Genomic DNA, 20054 nt, shown 5'->3' on the forward strand with positions numbered 1-20054 from the left:
TAACTGCCCGAGAGCATAGGTTGTAAGGGGCTCTAGGTTGTAAGGGGACTCGAGCCCCGGAGGTCTGACTGCACTGTGCTTTGTATATGCTACCTGATCTCTTAGCCCGTGAGATAAGATCTCCACCCGGTACTTGGTCGGCTCTCAGAGCCAGGAGTCTCAGAACAGAGGCAAAGCTGGGCTGATGGGGAGCTCCCGCTGACCGCTGAGCCCTCCTCCCTCGGGGTCCCTCCATTTCCCCCCATCTCTCCGAGGGACCTCGGTGCCTCCTCTCCCGGCCTCCTGGATTGGTAGCCTGAGTGAGGAGGGCTGGGCACGGAGCCAGGAGGTGGGGACTCGGCTTAGGCAGCTAATCAGGTCACAGGGAGAAATTAAAAGGGAGGAGGAAATCACCGACCCATCAGAATGTGCGCTCCTTCCTGGTGACTTGGTGCCCAGGAGAGGAGCTGGGGAGACCGGGCGTGCCGAGGCCGGGAGCCAGGGGCGCAGGATGGCCCCGCAGAGAGCGGTGCAGCTGTCCCTGAAGAAGCCCACCTATGCCGTGTGTGTGGTGGGAGTCGAGACGTACGTGGACGTTCACAGGTGAGAACATAGAGGCAGCCACCTGGCTGCATTGGGCCGGGCCACCCCGGAGGACCCCAAGGCAAGGGGGCGTGGGTGCCCGGTGGACAGATCGAACACGCTGGAGGGTGCTCGTAGGAGGTTGCTCTGACAGCAGAGTAGGGGGAGTGGGATGGAGAGTCTGGGAGGGAGGAGCTAGGGTATCAGGCCCATCCTGGGGCTCTGTCTCCTGGGCACCTGGGTCAGGTCTCTGGCCTCAAGCCCGTGGTTAAGAGTTCCAGCTCTGGGCGGTGCGTTGTGATATCCCAGCAGAACTCGTGTGCAATGGCGGAATGACCTGGGGCTCAAGACCGGGTCGTCCCGAATTCCGCCCTCTGTTTCTTGCCCACGACCCGTATGTCTGAAAGGAGGTGTGGGGTGTGTGGCATCTCGATCCTTGGAGGCCAGCCCGGGTGATTGGGATCAGGAGGGGAGTGTCAGAGAGATGATTCAAGGAGTTAATAGAGGACAAGAACCTGGTCACTGAGGGAGCTGGACTTGGGGACCTCGGGGGTGGGGCTTTTCCAGCTCTGACACTGTCCATGGTCTCCATCCCTGCTGGAGGAGATGGAAGGTCACTTCAGAAACTTGGGCCGCACGTAGTGCTGCTGACTAAGGCCAGAGGCATTTTACTGGGAGCCAGGAGACACGGGTTCTGGTCCTGGCTCTGATGCTCACGTGCTGTCTGGCAGGGGGCCAAGTCACTGGCCCTTGCTGGGCCTCATGTCCTCATCCGAGCCCCGACAAGGTGAGCCGAGCCCCTCTTGAGTTCAGCATGGAGGTCGAGTGCGCAGATTGCGGGGCTGGACGGACTTGGGTTCCCCCTGCCATCACGTCTCAGAGGGCGGGAAGAACAGAGGACAGATCAGGGCATGTGTGGTGGGAGCGGAGGGCAGTGCTGTCTGGGGACCCCTTCGGGATCACCAAGCATCTTGGCACCCTCAGATTTGGGCGCTGGCCCAGCCGTGGGGCAGGAGGAAGCTGCCCAGCCTGGCCCGCGCTGCTGTGCCTCTGGTTGACTCTGGGAGGGGGTGCTACTTTGGGGTCCTGAGTGAGCGTTTTGAGAGCCCCCCCCCCCCCCCACCAAAGAGCCTTTCAGGAGCCTTCACCGGGGCACAGGTGGCGACCAGGGACATAGCCACTGAGAGTCTCGAAACTAGAAAACAAAAGTTTATTCTGCAGCAAGCTGGCTGAAAATTAGACTGAAGGCAGGGCTTCCTGCCCATGGGGTCTGTGATAGACGGAGAAGGGCCATGGGACTGCCAGCCTGGGAAGGTTTGAAGAAGAAGCCTGAAGGTCCCCCAGGGCCTGGGCTGACCAGGAGGAGGGGACTCCACCCCATGATGAACTTGGGGCTCCTCTGCCCCATTGCCAGTTGTCTGGGTCCGGCTGAGGCCAAAAGCAAGGGGTTTCTACTTAGCCTTACTGGTCGAAGGGGGAAAGCCCTCCCGAAGAGGGGGTGTTTCAGTCGCCAGTGCAGCCCAGGAGCTAAGCCCTCTGGCAGAGCCGGTGGCGATGGGCATGTGGGGTGACATCACGGGAAGTGATTAATTCCCCCCGGTGCTGCGTGGACTGGTTATTTGGAGAAATATTTGTGTTCGAGGTAATTGTGCGCCCCGGCCCAAGGAAGCTTTAGAAATCCCGTGACTCAGGGGCGCCTGGGTGGTTCGGCGGACCGAATGTCCGGCTTCGTCTCAGGTCGTGATCTCGCAGCTGGTTCGTGAGCTCGAGCCCTACGTCGGGCTTGGTGCTCTCAGAGCAGTGCCCACTTTGTTCGGATTTGCTGTCTCAAAAAGAAATCAAACGTTAAAGAAAAGAACACCCTGCCTTAGCATGTGCTACAGATTCTGTCCCCTTCCCTTCCCTCCAATGGACTAGCTCACTGCCCTGACCCAACCCCCCCCCCCCCCCCCCCCAGCGGGCTAGCTCACCACCCTGACCCTCCAGGTCTGGTCAGACTGCCCTGGTGGTCCTTGTCCTTGCTCAGAGGTGGCTCCTGGAGGACTCAGACCAAACAAGAGGGGGTGGGCAGTGTGGGGAATCCATGCCTGGTGCGGTCTGGTCTCTTTGTCTGCCCAGAGGCCATAATGAATGTTTATTTTCTGGAATGGAGGAGAAGGCTGGCTGGCGGGGGGACAGAGACATTCTCCTGGATCTCTCCCAAGCCTCCCCGAGCCTCCCCGAGCCCTGCACAAAAGCATCAAAGCAAAACAGACGCTTCCTATCGGACGGGTAGGATTGGAGGTGTGCAGGGAGGGGGCACTCTGCAGGGCCTCTCTGATGAGCCAGCGTGAGGCCCCAGGCCGCTGGCTGCTTTTTCCTGCGGTTCTGTGTATTTCAAAGAAGGAAAGCGCCAGAACAGAGTTCTGAAACTTGTGGTGGAATATATATATATATACACACATATATATGTGTATATATATATATATATATTCTTAGTGTTTACATGGAGTAAATTGATGCTTTTAACTTGCACAGAAGTACAATGAAGCATAATTGTGCTGCTCATGAGATAATTACAGGATTGATGCAGACACTAATTCGTCATGACTGACAGGCTCCGAGAGCCAGGCTGGGACCTGGCTTTAAAAGCCGGGTGAGGACCTTCTCTCCTCCTGGCTGCATCCTGTGTCACACGGCATTCCTTTATTAGAAGTAATCTTACAGTTTAAGTGTGAGGTGTCTGGAGAATGTGAGGCCAGGGTCCTCCCTGTGTTCCACGGAGGGGTGACGGGCCGGCGTGTCGTGCTGTCTGGACAAGGGTGGGGGGTGATTTCTTGGAACAGAAAATGCTGGCATCTGGGTGGACCTCTGAGGTCAGCCACTCCCTAACCCTACAGGTGCCCCTGCCTCCCTGGTTCCCCTGGCCACCTGCCGTTTGAGACTTCGGGACCCTCCCTATCAGCCACTCTGCCCTCCCCTCCCCGCCCCTCCCATCATTTTTGGCCCTGGAATTCCATTCTCATTCTTTACCTTTTCTTGCCCTTCCAGCTCCCATCACCTCCGACCCCCGCTGTCCCTTCTTCCAGTCCCTGCCCTTCCTTTCTTGGTGGGCGGACCAGCCGGGGACCCCGAGAGGACACTTGAGACACAAGGAATGGGGGTGTTGCTCACGTGTGAGGTCGATTCCTCTTGACCCCCCCCCCCAAATGGTCTCCTTGCGACATGTCCTCAGCTTTGCTCCGTCCAGAGAAGCATCCACTCCCTTCTCTTGGGGCTGCTAAGCAGCTGTTCAGCTCTGTCAGGTGGCCCTGATGCTCGAAGGTGTGGTGGGTAGGATGTGGGGCTCGAAGGAACTGGCAAATCGCCACCCAGCCTAGGACGGCGGCCCCCCGGGGAGCGCCGCGCCTGTTTCGCCCATGCTCGGTGGGGGTAACGTTTTTTGTTGCTGTGACCTGCGAATTTGGGCCCCGTTTTACAGATGAGGAATTCCACAGTCCACAACACGCATAAGGACAGCCACACTTGCTTTTCCTTCCGCACACGGGGGGCCTGCGGGGGACAGGGAAGCAGTAACTCACGGCTGACTCCCCATTCAAGGCTCTCTCGCGGGGAGGTTTGCCCCTGGTTTGCCTCTGCTGGGAGGCCTGTGGGTGACAGCTGTCCACCCCTCCCCGCCTCTAGCCCCCACTCCCAGGAAGGCAGGGGCCCGCTTGAAAGAAGGCCTACCCAGCCTGGGGCCTCCTTCCAGGCCCTGGGTGCGTCCTCCCTGAACAACGACAGAGCAGAATTTACCCATAATCATTATCTCTGGGAAGGAAGGAAAGAGGGAGAGGATACGGCCGCACCCTAGATTTAGGAGAAAATGCCTGCCCGTGACGTGGGGTCTGTAAGGTGCCAGTCATTGCCCTCCCCGACCTCTGCCAGCCACTGCCAGCACCCCGGGAGGTCCAAGGAGAAAGCCACACCAGGGTGGGGAAGTTGAAGGACCCTCTGTGGCCTTTTACCCAAGGGCGCACAGCGGTCATTTAACAGATGTTACGGAACAGCTCCACGCCGACCTTGACTCTGGAGGCGATCCAGCCCGTACCCGCCGGTGAGGGGCTCCCAAACTAACCTTGACTCTGGAGGCGATCCAGGCTGTACCCGCCGGTGAGGGGCTCCCCAAACTAGTCTGAGGGCAAAAAGGACTTCAGGACGTGGATGTTAACAATCCACAGTTTCGGTCAAGTGGGCGAGTGAAGGGAGGTACCAGGATCCTCTTAGCCACCAGCCCTCTCTCCAGGATCCGCCCGTTCCCCACGCTCTTTGTGACGGTAATGGCCGTGGGCAGGACTATAGTCAGTGAAATGTCACAGCAAGCCTGTGAGACGCGGGCAACTACGAACCCCACTTTGCAGACAAAGAAACCGTGGTACAGAGAGGTCGGGAGACTTGCCCAAAGTCACCCGGCCCTCCCGTGCTGGAGCTGGGATTTGAGTCCAGGTGTGCCCGGCCCTAGATTCTCTGAGTTCGACCCCCAAAGGCTTCGTCAGCTGGGAATCTTCTGTGTTGCTGGGTCAGTTCGAGGGGCGGAGGGGCGGTCGACACGGAGGCTGAGCTTTGGAGTCAGGCCCCGAGTGGGGTCCAATCTCAGCTCATGCGCTGGGTCCCTTTGAATTTCAAGACGTCTTCTGTCAAATGAAGAGAGGAGCTCAGCAGGCGGGGGGCCGTGGGGATGGGATTAGAACGGGGTCAAAGTGTGGTGCAGACTGTGGATCACCTGTGCCGTGTGGACCCCCCCTAGGGCAGGGCCGGGGTGACCCGTCTCCGCCCTCCCCGTGCCCAGCAGGTGCTCAGGGAATGCGTGTTGAGGCCGAGCAGCCCACAGCACTCGCAGGAAGCTGCGTGTGCCCCTGGCGAGCTGCCGATCTTTAGGACTGGAGCCCGTGGGGGCCGGCCAGCTCTGTGGGACTCTTGGCTCCGAGCAGAAGCACTCACAGAGCTGGCCGCATCAGAAGGGACTTGCTGGGTCCTGCTGGCTGGCCCTGTGGCATCTCTTGTGGCTTCAGTCTAGAAAACTTCAAGTCTAGGGTGTCCGGAAGGTGGCACCTTGGGGGCATCCAGTGGGCAGGTGGCTGGCCGGGCGTGAGGCTTGCCTGGCCTGGTCTGCTCGAGAGCTGCCCGCTGCCTTGCTTTTCAGCCTTTTCCTCCAATTCTGCATTATTCTCCCCTCCTGCCCTCGCCTCTCCCCAGCACCGGGCCCTGGGCCACCCTCCAGGGCGCACTGGTCCTTTGCCACGATGCTCCCATCCCCGGAGACTGGGTCAGCACCACTCTGCCCTCCTGCCCGGGCCCTAGGCTGGGAAGAGGGGCCCCAGACCTCCGAACTCTATCCCCGGGGGCTGGCGAAGTCCAAGTGGCAGGTATGACGGAGGGCACGGGAGAGACTCGTCCAGGATTGCCGTGTTTCTCCTGTCCTTAGAGGTCAGGCAGTCAGTTTCTGAGTAGCTGAGAGAAGGTGTGGCCTGCTGAACCCCAGTGGGAGGAAGCTTCTGGGAGGCAGGGTGCAGCTAAGCAAAAGGAAAAGCTTTCTAATTACCTGAGCTGTCAAAACACAAAGGGGTGTGAGAGAGTGAGTTGTCTGTCATAAGAAGTGTTCAAGCATAGAGCCCTACCACGGGCAGGAGGCGGGCCAAGATGATCTCCCAGATCCCTTTCTGACCCGAGCCTTATGCAGATACTTCACAGGCTCATTGTTTTAGGGCAGGCAGGAGCCAGGAGTTCCCGGGTGCTGCCCTCTTGGCCTTCCCTGACCTCACCCCTGTAAAGTTCAGGTGCGTGTGTGGGAGGAGGGGACATGACTTCCCTGACTCAGTGCCCCACATGCTGCCCTAGGCCTCGCCTGTCCACTGCCGAGGAACCATACCGAGGAGCTCATGTTGCAAAGTTTCAACATTTTCCTTTTCCCTTCCTGTCTCTTCCCCACCGATCTCATCCTTCCGGTCCCCGCTGGGGACGTGCTCAGGGCACCCGCGTTCCTTTTAACGTCAGCCAGGACAGCACAAGAGAGAAGACAAACCTGCTGCTCCCTCCTCCCTTTGCCAGCTGTGTGACCCTGGGAAAGTTACTTAACCTCTCTGAGGTTTCTTCGTCTGCTAAATGAGGACAGCAGCACATACAAGGGAGGGTTGTTGCGAGGACGGATGAGATCATGAGCACCAAACACTGAGCACGTGCCTGGCCCATGGTAGGTGCTTGAAAATGCCACCCCCGATCCACCCCACCTCAGTATTACCTGTGGCACATGCCACCCTTACGCCCTACCAGGGGGGTGGGCACACGCCTTGCCAGAGCAGGTGGGCCTGGCGGGGAATTGCCCGTCGACTTGAAATTCCTCGTCCCACCCTCTGCGCCTCCTTCTGCGAGATTCTCTAGGAATCTACTCTGTTCTCCTTGCAGCCTCTTTATTAACCTGGTCCCCCGGGCCCGGGCTGGGGCGTGGGGAGCGGGGACGTGCAGGGTGAGTCAGGCAGGACGCTGCTCTGGGCGACACCGACGAACCGTGAACGGACCCCAGGGCAGGTGGGAACCAGGTTTGAGGGCGCCCACCACGCTCCGCACAGAGCCCACGATTCCCTCCACCGAAGGGGTGGCATTTGAAACGGGTCTTCGAGCACGCAGAAGGTTTCTCCCTCCCCCCCCCCCCTTCCCCGTCCTCATCCCCCGCCCCTGCAGAGACAGGAGGAGGGCGCTGGGGAAGCAGAGGGCAAGGGCAGGGCCCTGGAAATGATGATAAAGACAACAGTGGTTACAGGTATGGTAATGACTCAGACCCTCTGATCTAAGGGGTGCTTTCAAACCCATTACCTCACCTGACTGTGAGTTTGGGCTGGATCTGGGGGCTGCGGGGTGAGACTCCCCTGGAGGCAAGCAGGCGGGCAGGTGTGACCTGAGAGGCTCCTGCCGCCGCCGTGGGTGGGCCCGGAGCTCGCCACAACCTCCCACGCCCGCTGGCGACACCCCCAAGAGCCGCCCTGCATCCACGGCCCCGCCCGCAGATCCGGGAGCCTGAGCGATGAGGAAAGGGCGCTGCGGACCCTCTCATCGAGGCCCGGGGCTCGGGTTCGTGGGTGGCGGATGGCATCGAATGAGAATCTGAGGCGGCAAGTGCCTGCCTGGCGTCACCTGCCCAGTGTGGGCACCAGGGAGAAACAGCAGCCCCTCCGGGGGTTCCCTTCCTCTCCCTCTCCCTCCCAGTCTGCGAAGCTCCTGGTGGGATAGCCTTGGCTCTTTTACACCTTTTCCATCCCGAGAGGCAGCCCAGGCACGGGAGGTTGCCTGGATGTGAGTGACAGAACCTGGAAGGCGGGTGGGTGGGCACAGGGCAGGGGAGACCTGCAGAGGCGGCCGTTGAGGGACTCATCTGCCACCTGCAGGGAGGAGAGAAACCGAGCCCGATCTCCCAGCACCCCGGAGATTGCGCGCTGAGACGCAGTGACTGAGCAAGGTGGGGGGCGAGGAGCAGGCTGGGCTCGGAAGGTCCGCTCTTCGCCCCTCTTCTTTTGTCCCCGTTGTTGTCCTCACTGTTTCTATTATTCTTACTCCAAATAAGGGAGCTTTGCGCCAGGGCCGTGACTTGGAAATGTCAACTTTTGCCCAAAGCCGGGGACTGGCCCCCCGGAACCCCGCTCCCCTTGAGAGGCTCCCACGAGCCGGGAACCTTTCTGCCGCGAGCTGGGGGCCTGGGGCTCACGCCTACTCGCTCTCGGGATGAGCGGGCCCAGGCTCTGGGGCCAGGAGGTTTGGATTCAAATCCAGGGCAGTCTTGGGTTCCGGGGTTTATCCCGAACACAAGGGCTCATTGTGCTCCCGCTCCAGGCCAGGCGCTGAGCTGGGTGCTCAGGTGACAGCAGCATTAGAGAGAGTCAAGTTGGGGGTGGGGGGTGGGAAACGGTTGCATTCTAGAGGGAGAAACGGGAGGGGCAGGCAAGAAGCAAATATGTCAAAATGGGCAGATGTCGGGTGCAATGACGTTGGGTCACGGGGCTAGGGAGCATGGGGTTCGTGGTGTCCTCTCTATCGCACTGTCCTAAATTGGGCAGAGACGACGTCTCGGAGAAGGAGCTGGCCCCAGTGGATATCTGCGAGCCGAACATTGTGATTAACGAGAACTGCACGTGCAAAGGGCCTGGGGTGGGAGTGTGCCGAGCGTGCCGGAGGGGAGCAAGGAGGTGGGTTTGTGGGGGGGGGGAGAGGAGTCACATGGCCAGGAAGCCAGTTGGGGGCAGACCACAGAGGCTCTGTGGAAGGCTTACGAGCAGGAGGGACACCGTGGCTTAAAAAAAAAAAAAAAAAAAAAGAAAAGCGTGTCGAGAACAGACCGAGGGCGGCAGGAGCTCAGCCATTTTACAAAATCCGCGTGAAAGCAATTGGTGGTCCGCACCAGGGCGTTAGCTGTGGAGGAGGTGAGAGTGTCAGCTCTGGAGATGATGTGGACGTGGAGGCGTTAGGGTCTGCTGGGGTGCTGGGTGTGAGTGGGAGGGAAGGGGGGAGGCGGGGCACCCCAGGATGCACTTGAGGACGGAGAGGCAGTGCAAGGTGTTGGGCACGTTTGGACGGGGCGGGGGTGGGGAAGTAGGAGTGCGGTTTCGGACGCTTTACATTTATTTACTTATTTATTTCTATTAGTATCGTTTTCTAGAGTAGGAGGTCTTTTTTTCCCCTTCTTTTAACTATTCCAGTATAGTTAACATGCAGTGTTGGCTAGTTCCAGGTGCACGATACAGCGACCCAACAATTCTGTACGCCCGTCAGTGCTCCGGGCGATAAGTATGTTCTCCGTCCCATCCGCTATTTCCCCCATCCCCCCACGGGTAACCTCCCCTCTGGTAACCGTCAGGTTTTTTGTTCAGAGTCTGTTTTTTCGCTTTCTTTCTCTTTTTTTTCTTTGTTCCTCTGTTTTGTTTCTTAAATTCCACCCATGACTGAAATCGTTTGGTATCCGCCCTGATGTCACGTGGCGTTGTACTCTCTAGATCCAGCCACGTTCGCGTACGGCAAGACTCGTCCTTTCTTATGGCTCACTAATATTCCACTGTGCGCATGCGTATACGACACGTGTCGCTAGCACGTCTTCTTTACTGTTCGTCTCGTGATAGACACTTGGGCTCCTTCCATAATTTGGCGATTGGTAAATAATGCTGAGACAGCGCGTGTATCTTTTCAAATTCGTGTTTTCGTGTTGCTTGGGCAAACACTCAATAGGGGGATGATGGGATCCTATGGTAATTCTATTTTTAGTTTTTTTGACTCACCTCCGTACCGTTTTCCAGAGTGGCTGCCCCAGTTTGCGTTCCCACCAAAACGCAAAAAGTTCGCATTCACATCCTTGCCAGAGCTTGTTATTTCTTGTGTTTTTGATGTTAGCCATTCTGATAGGTGTGAGGTGATATCTTACTCTTTCTTTCTTTCTTTCTTTCTTTCTTTCTTTCTTTCTTTCTTTCTTTTAGAGAGAGAGCAAGAAGCGAGGGGAAGAGAGAGAGGGAGAGAGAGAATCTTAAGCAGGCTCCATGCTCAGCTCAGGGCCCAATGCAGGGCTTGATCCCACAACCCTGAGATCATGCCCTGAGCCACAATCAAGAGTTGGACATCCACTGACTGAGCCACCCAGGAGCTTCTCTCACTGTAGTTTTGATTTGCATTTCCCCGATGATGAGTGATGTGGAGCATCTTTTCACCTGTCTGTTGGCCATCTGGATGTCTTTCTTGGAGAAATGCCTGTTCATGTCTCCCGCCCATTTTTGATTGGATTATTTGTTTTTTTGGGGGGGTTGAGTTGTATAAGTTCTTTACATATTTTGGATACTAACCCTTTATCAGATATGTCATTTGCAACCATCTTCCCCCATTCAGTAGGTTGTCTCTTAGTTTTGTTGATTGCTTCCTTTGCTGCGCAGAAGTATTTTATGTTGCTGTAGTCAAAGAGCCGATTTTTGCTTTTGTTTCCCTTGCCTCGTGAGACATATCTAGAAAAATGCAGCTATGGCCGATGTCAGAGAAATGACTGCCTATGTTCTCTTCTAGGAATTTTATTGTTTCAGGTCTCACATTTAGGTCCTTAGCCCATTTTGATTTTATTTTTGTGGATGGTGTAAGAAAGTGGTCCAGTTTCATTCTTTTGCATGTTGCTGTCCAGTTTTCCCAATCCCATTTGTTGAAGAGACTCTTTTCCCCCAGTGCATATTTTTGCCTCCTTTGTTGAAGTTTAATTGACTATGTAATTGTGGGCTTTTTTTTCTGGATTCTCTATTCTTTTTTTATTTTTTTTTAACGTTTATTTTATTTCTGAGAGACAAAGAGAGACAGAGAACGAGCAGGGGAGGAACAGAGAAAGAGGGAGACACAGAATCCAAAGCAGGCTCCACGCTCTGAGCTGTCAGCACAGAGCCCGATGCGGGGCTCGAACCCACAAACCGCAAGATCATGACCTGAGCCAAAGTTGGACGCCCAACCAACTGAGCCACCCAGGCGCCCCTCTGGATTCTCTATTCTGTTGCATTGATCAACGTGTCTCTTTTTGTGCCAGTTCCACACCGTTTTGATTACTATAGCTTGGTAGTATATCTCGATATCTGGAATTTTGATACTTCTAATTCTGTTCTTCTTTTTCAGGATCGTTTTGGCTATTCAGGGTCTTCTGTGGTTCCATACAGATTTTAGGAATATTTGTTCTATTGTGTGAAAAATGCTGTTGGTATTTTGGATTGTATTAAATCCGTAGGTTGCTTTGGAAAGTATGGACATTTAAACAAGATTTGTTCTTCCAATTCAGCTGCACGGAATATCTTTTCATTTGGTTGTGTCATCTTTAATTTCTTTCATCAGTGTTTTATAGTTAACAGACTACAGGTCTTTCACCTCCCTGGTTAAGTTTATTCCTAGGTATTTTACTATTTTTGGTGCAATTGTCAATGGAATTGTTTTCTTAATTTCTCTTTCTGCTGCTTCATTATTAGCGTCTAAAAATGCAACCGATTTCTGTATATTGATTTCGTAGCCTGCAACCTTACTGAATGCATTTATCAGCTCTGGTAGTTTTTTGGTGGAGCCTTTAGGGTTTTAAATACATGGTATCATGTCGTCTGAGGATCGTGACAATTTTACTTCTTCTTTACCAATATGGATGCTTTTTTCTTTTTGTTGCTTGGTTGCTGTGGTTAGGACTTCCAGTGCTATGTTGAATAAAAGTGGGGAGAGTGATGTCTTTGTCTCGTTTCTGACCTTAGGGAAAAGGCTCTCAGTTTTTCCCCATAGGGTATGATCATAGCTGTGGGTTTCTATTTAAGGCCTTTATTATGTTGGCATATGTTAACTCTAAACCTACATGTTGAGGGGTTTTGTCACAAATGGATGTTGAACTTTGTCAGATGCCTTTTCTGCTTCTCTTGAAACGATAATATGGTCTTTTCCCTTTCTCTTGTGTAGAACAGGTATTGGCTTTTCTTTGAATGTTTGGTAGAATTCACTTGTGAAGCCATCTGATCCTGGACTTTTGTTTGTTGGGAGCTTTATTTTATTTTATTATTACTGATTCAATTTCATTGCTGGCTATTGTGCTGTTCGATTTTTCTGTCTCTTCCTGTTTCATTTTTGGTAGGTTGTATATCTCTAGGAATTCATCCGTTTCTTCTAGGTTGTCCAGTTTGTTGGCACATAATTTTTCATAACATTCTCTTATAATCCTTTGTATTTCTGTTGTGTCCCTTGTCATTTCTCCTCTTTGTTTCTGATTTTGTTTATTTGAGTTTTCTCTCTCTCTCTTTTAGGTCTGGCTAAAGGTTTATCAATTTTGTTGATCTTTTCAAAGAGCCAGCTCCTGGTTTCACTGATGTGTTCTATTGTCATTTTAGTTTCTACTTCGTTTGTTTTGGCTCTGATCTTTATCATTACCTTCCTTCTACTGGTTTTGAGTTTTGTTTGTTTTTTAGTTTCTAGGTCCTTTAGGTGTAAGGTTACATTGTTTAGTTGAGATTTTTCTTGCTTCTTGAGTGAGGCTTGTACTGCCATAAACTTCCCTCTTACAACCACTCTTGCTGCATTCTGAAGATTTTGGACAGTTGTGTTTTCATTTTCATTTGTCTCTAGGTATTTCTTTTTAATTTCCTCTTTGATTTCTTGTTTCATTCATTGAAACATTCTTTGTTTAGAAGCGTGTTATGTAACCTCCAAGTGTTTGTGTTCTTTCCAGATTTTTTCTTGTGGTTGATTTTTAGTTTCATAGTGTTGTGATCAGAAAAGATGTATGGTATGACTACAGTCTTTCTGAATTTGTTGAGGCTTGTTTTGTGGCCTAATATGTGATTTATTCTGGGGAACGTTCCATGTGTACTTGAGAAGAATGTGCATTCTGCTCTTTTAAGATGGAATGTTCCAAATATATCTGTTAGATCCATCTGGTCCAATGGGTCATCCAAAGCCACTGTTGCCTTGTTGATTTTCTATTTGGATGATGTGTCCATTGGTGTAAGAGGGGTGTGAAAGTCCCCTACTATTATTGTGTTACTATCAATTACCTTCTTTATGTTGGTTATTAGCTGCTGCATGTATTTGGGTGCTCTCATGTTGGGGGCATAAATATTTAAAATTGTATCTTCTTGCTGGATTGTTCCCTTTATGCTTATATACAGACACATTAAATTTAAAATGTCTGTTACTCACCTAAGGGAGATGTTCAAAAAACAGTTCACTATAAGGGTCTGGAGATGGAAAGTGGGGTTTCTAAGCATCTCAGTGTGGCAGGTGGAGATCATCAAGGGGATGAGTGTCACCAGAGAGGACTGAGCACCAAGCCCTGGGGCCACGCGGGCTGGAGCCCCCTGGGACACACTCATAGGAATGTCTGTAAGGTGGCCCTGCCTGTCGTTGGGTGTCTACTCCAGTTATGTGTTCCGGATCTGGGGGATAACCCCCAGCCAATAGAATGGGTTTGGGGATAACCCCCACCCCCCAATAGAATGGGTTTGGAGACCCACTAGACCCATTGGGAGCTGGACCTGAGCTAATCCCATTGATCCCCTGACTGCTAAAAGTCTCTGCTCTGACTGGCAGGTGGCCGTGACATGTGGGTCTCTTGGAATTGGCCTCAGTTCAGAGCCAGTGTCTACTAAAACCAGAAAAGTCTGATTATTTCCTTTCCCCCAGGGCACGTCACCTGGTAAGGGCTGTGAGTTCCTTTGGAGAAGGCTAGGAGAGAGGTGAACAGGGCCTATTTTTAGCAGTATGGCAGGGTCCTTCCCTAAGAGCACCTCATTGCCCATTTTTAGGAAGTTTACCAGCCTGCTGCTAAACACAGCCATGACAGTATTTAAAATGAAACTCTACATGTTTGCAATCAAGTAAACTATATTTAAAACAACGGTAACAACTCAAAACGCACCGCTTCCTTACGATGTTACTGGACTCTACTGCGATCTGTGCTCCGACATCATTCACCTCCGTCTGTCCGTCCGTCCAGTAGAACTAGTTACACATCAGGTGTGATTGTGTGTTTCTTTGCAACTCTGAATTCATTGTTGTTACATTGGCAACTTGAATGTGGCTCTCGATGGAAGCCTCTGTACCACAGAAATTGGCAAAGGCTACAAACCAGGACTCACATTTATTGCTTTATTGATGAAGGAAAGATTAATGCAGATTAACTTTAAAGGTGTGTTAGGTTGAGATTAGCACAAAAGGGGGGGAGGGAAGCTGTTAGTCCAGCATTAGCTGACTCAGCAAAGAGGTTGCCCGAGGCACCGACGGAGTGACAGTCTTCACTGCTTCCCTTCCATTTTCTTCTTCTTCTTCTTTTAATGTTTATTTGTTTTTGAGACAGAGAGAGACAGAGCATGAGCGGGGGAGGGGCAGAGAGAGAGGGAGATGCAGAATCCGAAGCAGGCTCCGGGCTCTGAGCCGTCAGCACAGAGCCCGATGCGGGGCTCGATCCCGTGAACCGTGAGATCGTGACCCGAGCCGAAGTCGGACGCTAAACCGACTGAGCCACCCAGGCGCCCCTCCTTCCATTTTCTTCTTGGACACAAATGAAAACATCAATCCACATTTATGTCCCTGATTAGTGGCAGGTCACAGGGACCACAGGGAGACAGAGTCGGACAGCAAGCACACTCAACTTCTGAGGCGTTTTCCTGTAAAGGAAGGGAGCTGAAGAGACGAAGGCCCCTCCACCTCAGGCAGATGGGTCGTAGGCAAGAAGCGGGGGGAGAAATTCGGGGCGGCCCAGTCCTGTCCCCATCTTGAGCACCAGGTCATTCTAGGGCCACACACAGGTTCCACTCGGACGTCAGAACGCAGAGCCCAGGCCCCAAAGCTTGGCCCCAGGGCTCAGAGCCGGAACTCTGGAGATGGAACCCCAAAATCGGCCTGACACCCTAGCCCCTCCCTCCCAGGCTGTCCAGCCCCCAGAAATGTTGTAAGGCTGCTGGGCAGTGACAAGGGTCCCTTGAGGACAGTGATGGCGAATCTGGGTGGGCTGCGGTCAACTGTGTGGGTGCAGGTGCATAGTGGGGAGGGAGGCAGTTTGACGGGGGCGGGGGCGGTGCTTAGGCAGTCGGATGGAGAGCAAGGCGCACAGAGAGTCAAGCGGTGCCGGGGAGTGACTGTGACACAGGCTAGGGACTCTGAGCCTGCGAACGGGAGGGAGAACAGGCAGCCCTGGGCTGCCCAGGGGGGATGGTGAGGGCTCCCCCTTCAGTGGCTGCGGAGCTGGGGGCTTCATGGGGTTGGTGTGTTAGGGGAGGGAGCTGGCAGGTGGGCAGGAGGAATCCCCGGGCTGCTGGTAGGGGAGTCTGTGGTGGGCGCAGTTCTCAGTGATGACAAAGTCTAGGGTCTGCCCTGGGAGAGGGTGGAGGACAGGGTCGCTGGGGAAGGAGGTCAGGCACTGGGATGCCTGGTGCCGGCCCATCACCCACCTGGCTTCTGAAATTGTAGGTAGTGGCAGACGTCGGCCCCCTCCAGGAATGAGGGCAGAGTGACAACGATCTGGAAGTGACAGGGAAGAAAGAGCACGCAGGACCCCCACCCACCTCTGGGCCCGGTCGGGGGGGAGTGAGGGGGAACTGGCCACCGTTGACAGGGCTGCAAGGGGACGCTGCCCACTGTGGGGAGCAGGTTTCTGAGGCTGCAGGAAGGTCAAGGAAACACTCTGAGATGAGATGAGCCCCCCCACCTCCCCCCCCCCCCCACACTTGGTGACACGTGGGATGGTCCGGGAGTGGGGGCGGATGGGAGGCGGGGTCAGATCAGAGGGGGTGAAGATCAGGGGGTACTTGGGTTCCCGTGCTGTTTAAACGAGGACGAAGGGCGTGCGAGATGGGGGTTCCCGAAGGTACCATGGCTCATGGGGACGAGTGGGGGTGGCGGGGGCGGGTCTGGCCAGCGGCCTGCAGGGCTCCAGTCTCTTCTCTGTCCCGGCTGCCTCTGAGAAATGAGGAGAGTGATAACTGCCTTGCAGGGCCGTGCTGAGCATCAGGGGGCCAGGCACTGAGTGGGACTTGGGGTTCTTATAACTACAACCCCCATCAACATTGTCGATGGAGGCAGTTTGATGGGCGCAGGTGACCGTGGTGGCGGTTTCGGAGGGGTGTCTGGTTTCTCCAGAGGGTTTAATATCTGGCTGGGTTCTCAGCAGCCCAGGAAAGGATAGAGGCAGGACCCCTCTGGCCCAGCATCTTGGCAGACAGGCAGACGTCTGCAAGTGGGCTTGACCTTGAGCCTTGAGGCTGATGGCTCTGTCCTGGGGAACGGCAGGGAAGAGCCCTGACATGTAGGGGGACGGAGAAACACTGACGCATAGTTCTGTTGTTCAACTTCCCCTCTAGGGTATGGGCTCCGCATGCCAAGAGCCTCATGGAACCCTGGGGCCTAGCTATCAGAGCGGAGTGAGAGGGATAGGGTGGAGGGGGAGAAGGTGGGGGCAAGGTGCAACATTAAATGGAGTGATGGGGGGCTCAGTGAGAAGGCGACCTTTAAGCAGAACCCTGAAGAGGGTAAGGGAATGAGCCCTGTGGATATCTGGGGGAAGAGCATCCTATGCAGAGGAAAGAGTCAGTGCAAAGGCCCTGAGGCATGACAGACTGGCAGCTGCATGGACCAGCAGGGAGGTCAATGAGGCTGGAGCAGAGAGGATGAGGGGGAGCAGAGTGGGGGAGGAGAAGGTCAGGGAGGTGGCAGGGGGCACATCACAGGGGGCCTGGTAAGCTACTGTGGGACAGGAGCCACGGCTTTTGAGCGAAGGAACAGCACAATCTGCTCAAGTGTGCTGTGTGTGGAACAGAGGGGGCACGGGTGGGGCCAGGGAGACCAGTGAGGAGGCTGCCCGGCCGTCAGGTGGTGAGAGGTGGATGGCCAAGTGGGTTCCCTGTTGGGTTGGAGAATTTGCAAGTATCAGAACGGGAAGCCTTGGGGTGGGGGGTGGGGTCTCCAGAGGTTGGCGGTCTCCGCTCTCTGGAGCCTCGGGGACCACTGTCAGCGTGCGGGGGTTAAAACCGTGGCTCAGCTCCATGCCCCGCGGCCTCTTGGATTCCACCTGGGCTCCGCTGAAGGGGCCCTGTCACTAGAGCCAATGCTCTGCTCCAACCCCTCAGGTTACAGACGGGGAGACTGAGGCCAGAGGGCAAGGTGCCCAGGGCGGGGTCCTGGGGAATCAGTGGGGAGCTGGGCAGGTCTCCTGGCCAGTGGCAGGTTAGGGGGTGCTGAGGCTTGTGTCGCTTGGCTGCCCCAGCCCCCACTACCCTGCTGCGGCCTCCGTCCTGAGTCCCCCGGAAACCGCCCTCTCTCCTTTCTATCAGTGATGTGCCCAAGGGTGCCGAGACCTTCGGGGTCTCCGGGAGCCCCGGAGTGGAGGTGTTCGTGATCTATGACCCAGCACGGGTGACAGTGCCCACAGGCAAGACCCGCTGGCCCCTGGACGCCAACGTGGATGTGACCGTATCCGTGGACGCGGCCAGTAAGGACTTACATGATCTCAAGGTAAGCGACCCGCCCCCCCTTCCCGCCCTCGTCTCCACAGTCAGAGGCTGCATCTCCCAACCCCCACGCAAGCTCAACGCCACCCACGTATCACCCTCTGACACCTCCGTCCACGTAACGCGTCCCGATCCAGCTCCACAGACACCCCGCACACGCAACGTCACACGTACACGCGCGGATGGATACGCCCATAAAAACAGCCCGCCTACGCGTCCCCTCAAGTTCACAGGCACCTCCCCACTAAGCCCCGTGCCCGGCCTACACACAGACCCGGAAACAGGCCCCCGTAGCGGGCGGGACCCCGCAGCAACACCGCGGGCCCACGCATGCGCGCGTGCACGCAGACGCAGGTGCCTTGGAAGGCTTCTCTCTTTCACGGGTCACGCCCTCGTCACTCACCCCCGGGCACCCACGGCACGCACGGCGATCCACTGGGTCACTGACTTGGCCCTTTCTCCCCCGACAGGCAAGAGGCAGAGGCTGTGCGGCTGTTCTCCCCCTCCAGAGCAGGGGCCCTGGAGCCTGCCAAGGGTTCAAATCCTACCTCCTCTGCTTCCTAGCTGCATGTCCGCAGGGGGGGGAGGGGGCCGGAGTGGCCCCACTGTGGATGGGCCTGGACTCCTGGGGCCATGTTGGAGCCCTTGGCGTGCGTTCCGGGCCGTGGGAGAAGCCGTGACCATGGGCTTTTATTGGGGGGATGTCCCATTTTCCAGATGAAGACACAGAAGGCTAGACAGGCCGAGTAACTTGCCTCCGTCAATGGCGTCGGCGGCCCCTTCCCTCCTTTGTCCCCTTTGACGTCTCCACGGATTCCCGAGGGTCTCGTTGCTCCCTCTGGGATGCGCCCCGCACGGCCGGGCCCTGCTTGCTTCTTCAGCCCGGCCCTGGACCGGGGAGCCAGGCACAGCCTCTCTAGCGGGGAAGGCAGCCCTGAGTCCAAGCCGGGAGACTGTGAATCTTGGGCCTTCTGCGGCGGGGAGCGTCTTGGGGTGCCCAGGGGTCCCCACCTCTCAGCAGGACCGTCCCTCCTACTCCCTCTGCCACTGCCACCTCTGAAGGGGTGGCCGTGCTGGCTCAGGGCTGACGGTGTCCCCACAGGTGAAGGTCTCCTACTTCGGGCGGCAGGAGGCTGGCGCCCTGGGCCACAGTGTGCTTTACCTTACCGCTGTCGGTAAGTACTGCCCCGCCCCCCGGCTCCCCTATATCCCCTCCCCCCTCCTTGTTGCCCCCCTGAGGGTCTTAGGGGAACCCCTCAGTGCAAGGCCCATGGCCATCTTCCTCCACCAGCAAGGAGCTTCTTCAGAGGCCTTCCATTCGTTCTAGAACCTCAGGGACGGAGACCCAGCAAGACTTAGGGCCACCAGAATCTAGAAACTGCACTGCCCACAGGTCACCAGCTAGACCCACCATAGGCCTCCTTTCTCTGGAGGCCTTTCTCCCACATGTCACGCTGTCGGAACCCCAAGATCCCCTGAGCCACGAGCCGCCCTCGGCCAGAGCCCGGGCAGCAGGCTCCGAGGACCGCAGGGCCAGCACCTAGAAGCCGGGCCTCGTCCCAACTGCCAGAGTCAGGGCTGCCTGGAGTGTGCACTTCAAGAGCCCGAGACTGGGTCCCTCCAATATCCAGAACCAGGGGGCGCGGCCCCCCGGCCCCCCGGCCTCCCAGGCGTTGGGTATGGTCCCCAGAACAGGGCTTCCTGGGTCTCATGAGCAAAGCTTGCCTCGGCCGGGATGTCCTGGGTCTGATGACGGGAGCGGGTGAGCCCCTGGCAGCCCCACTCCATCCCTTTTCAGACGTGTCCCTGGACGTCGACACGGGTCGCACGGGCAAGGTGAAGAGGAACCATGACGACAAGGTGACAGTCTCCTGGCTCCCCCAGATGGCGCGGTCGACAGGCAAACCCGGGGGTGGTGGGTCCTAGGGTCTGTGGTAGCCGAGAGTGTAGGGAACCCATGTGGGGACCTGCCAAACGGGCGCGGGTGGGCGTCACTTCCACCGTGCGATCGACATGCTGCGTGACTCCCGTGAGACCCTCTCTGAGCCTCTCTTGTGCCACTTTGGAGTTGGGATTGGGCCTTTTGCTTGATGCGCCTTCTATTTCCTTGGCTGTATTTGGACCCCCAAACGTGGTAGGTGCTTCATAAAAGGTCGCTGAGTGACTGACTGAAGGCTTCTGACAGAGGAGGCTGGGGCGACAGCCTCAGTTAGACCCCAGAGAGTGAGGAGGAGGGTGGCGTGAGTTCGAGACATTACCGCAGGGCAAGTATCTAGAAGCCATCCTGGAAGGGTAGAAGGTATACTTTATAGGGAAAGACCCTAGAGAGAAAGCCTGGGCCACAGGGACAGGCTTTGAGGACAAGATGGGGAAGGGTAGCCATGGATGGCTGCGCAGGTTGTTCACTGCACAAGGTTGCTTGGCTAAGCGGGTGAGTGGGGCTATGATACAAGTCATGTCTAGTGCCCAAGCACAGGGCAACATTTACCCAGAAAGGTGGACAAGAGTGCC

General features: G+C 55.7%; 1 protein-coding gene across 1 annotated transcript in view; it reads left to right on the forward strand.

Annotated features, from left to right (window-relative positions):
• The first annotated feature begins 383 nt into the window (after positions 1-383).
• PADI1 (peptidyl arginine deiminase 1) overlaps positions 384-20054 on the forward strand; it is a 39083-nt gene continuing 19412 nt past the window's right edge. The window contains exons 1-4 of the mRNA XM_043573883.1: positions 384-582; positions 17367-17547; positions 18646-18718; positions 19342-19403. Of these exons, the coding sequence (XP_043429818.1) occupies positions 491-582; positions 17367-17547; positions 18646-18718; positions 19342-19403 (408 nt within the window). The 5' untranslated portion in view covers positions 384-490. The remainder of the gene's footprint in view (positions 583-17366; positions 17548-18645; positions 18719-19341; positions 19404-20054) is intronic.

The sequence above is a fragment of the Prionailurus bengalensis genome, chromosome C1 (assembly GCF_016509475.1).
Source record: "Prionailurus bengalensis isolate Pbe53 chromosome C1, Fcat_Pben_1.1_paternal_pri, whole genome shotgun sequence".
In the NCBI taxonomy this organism is placed as follows: domain Eukaryota; kingdom Metazoa; phylum Chordata; class Mammalia; order Carnivora; family Felidae; genus Prionailurus; species Prionailurus bengalensis.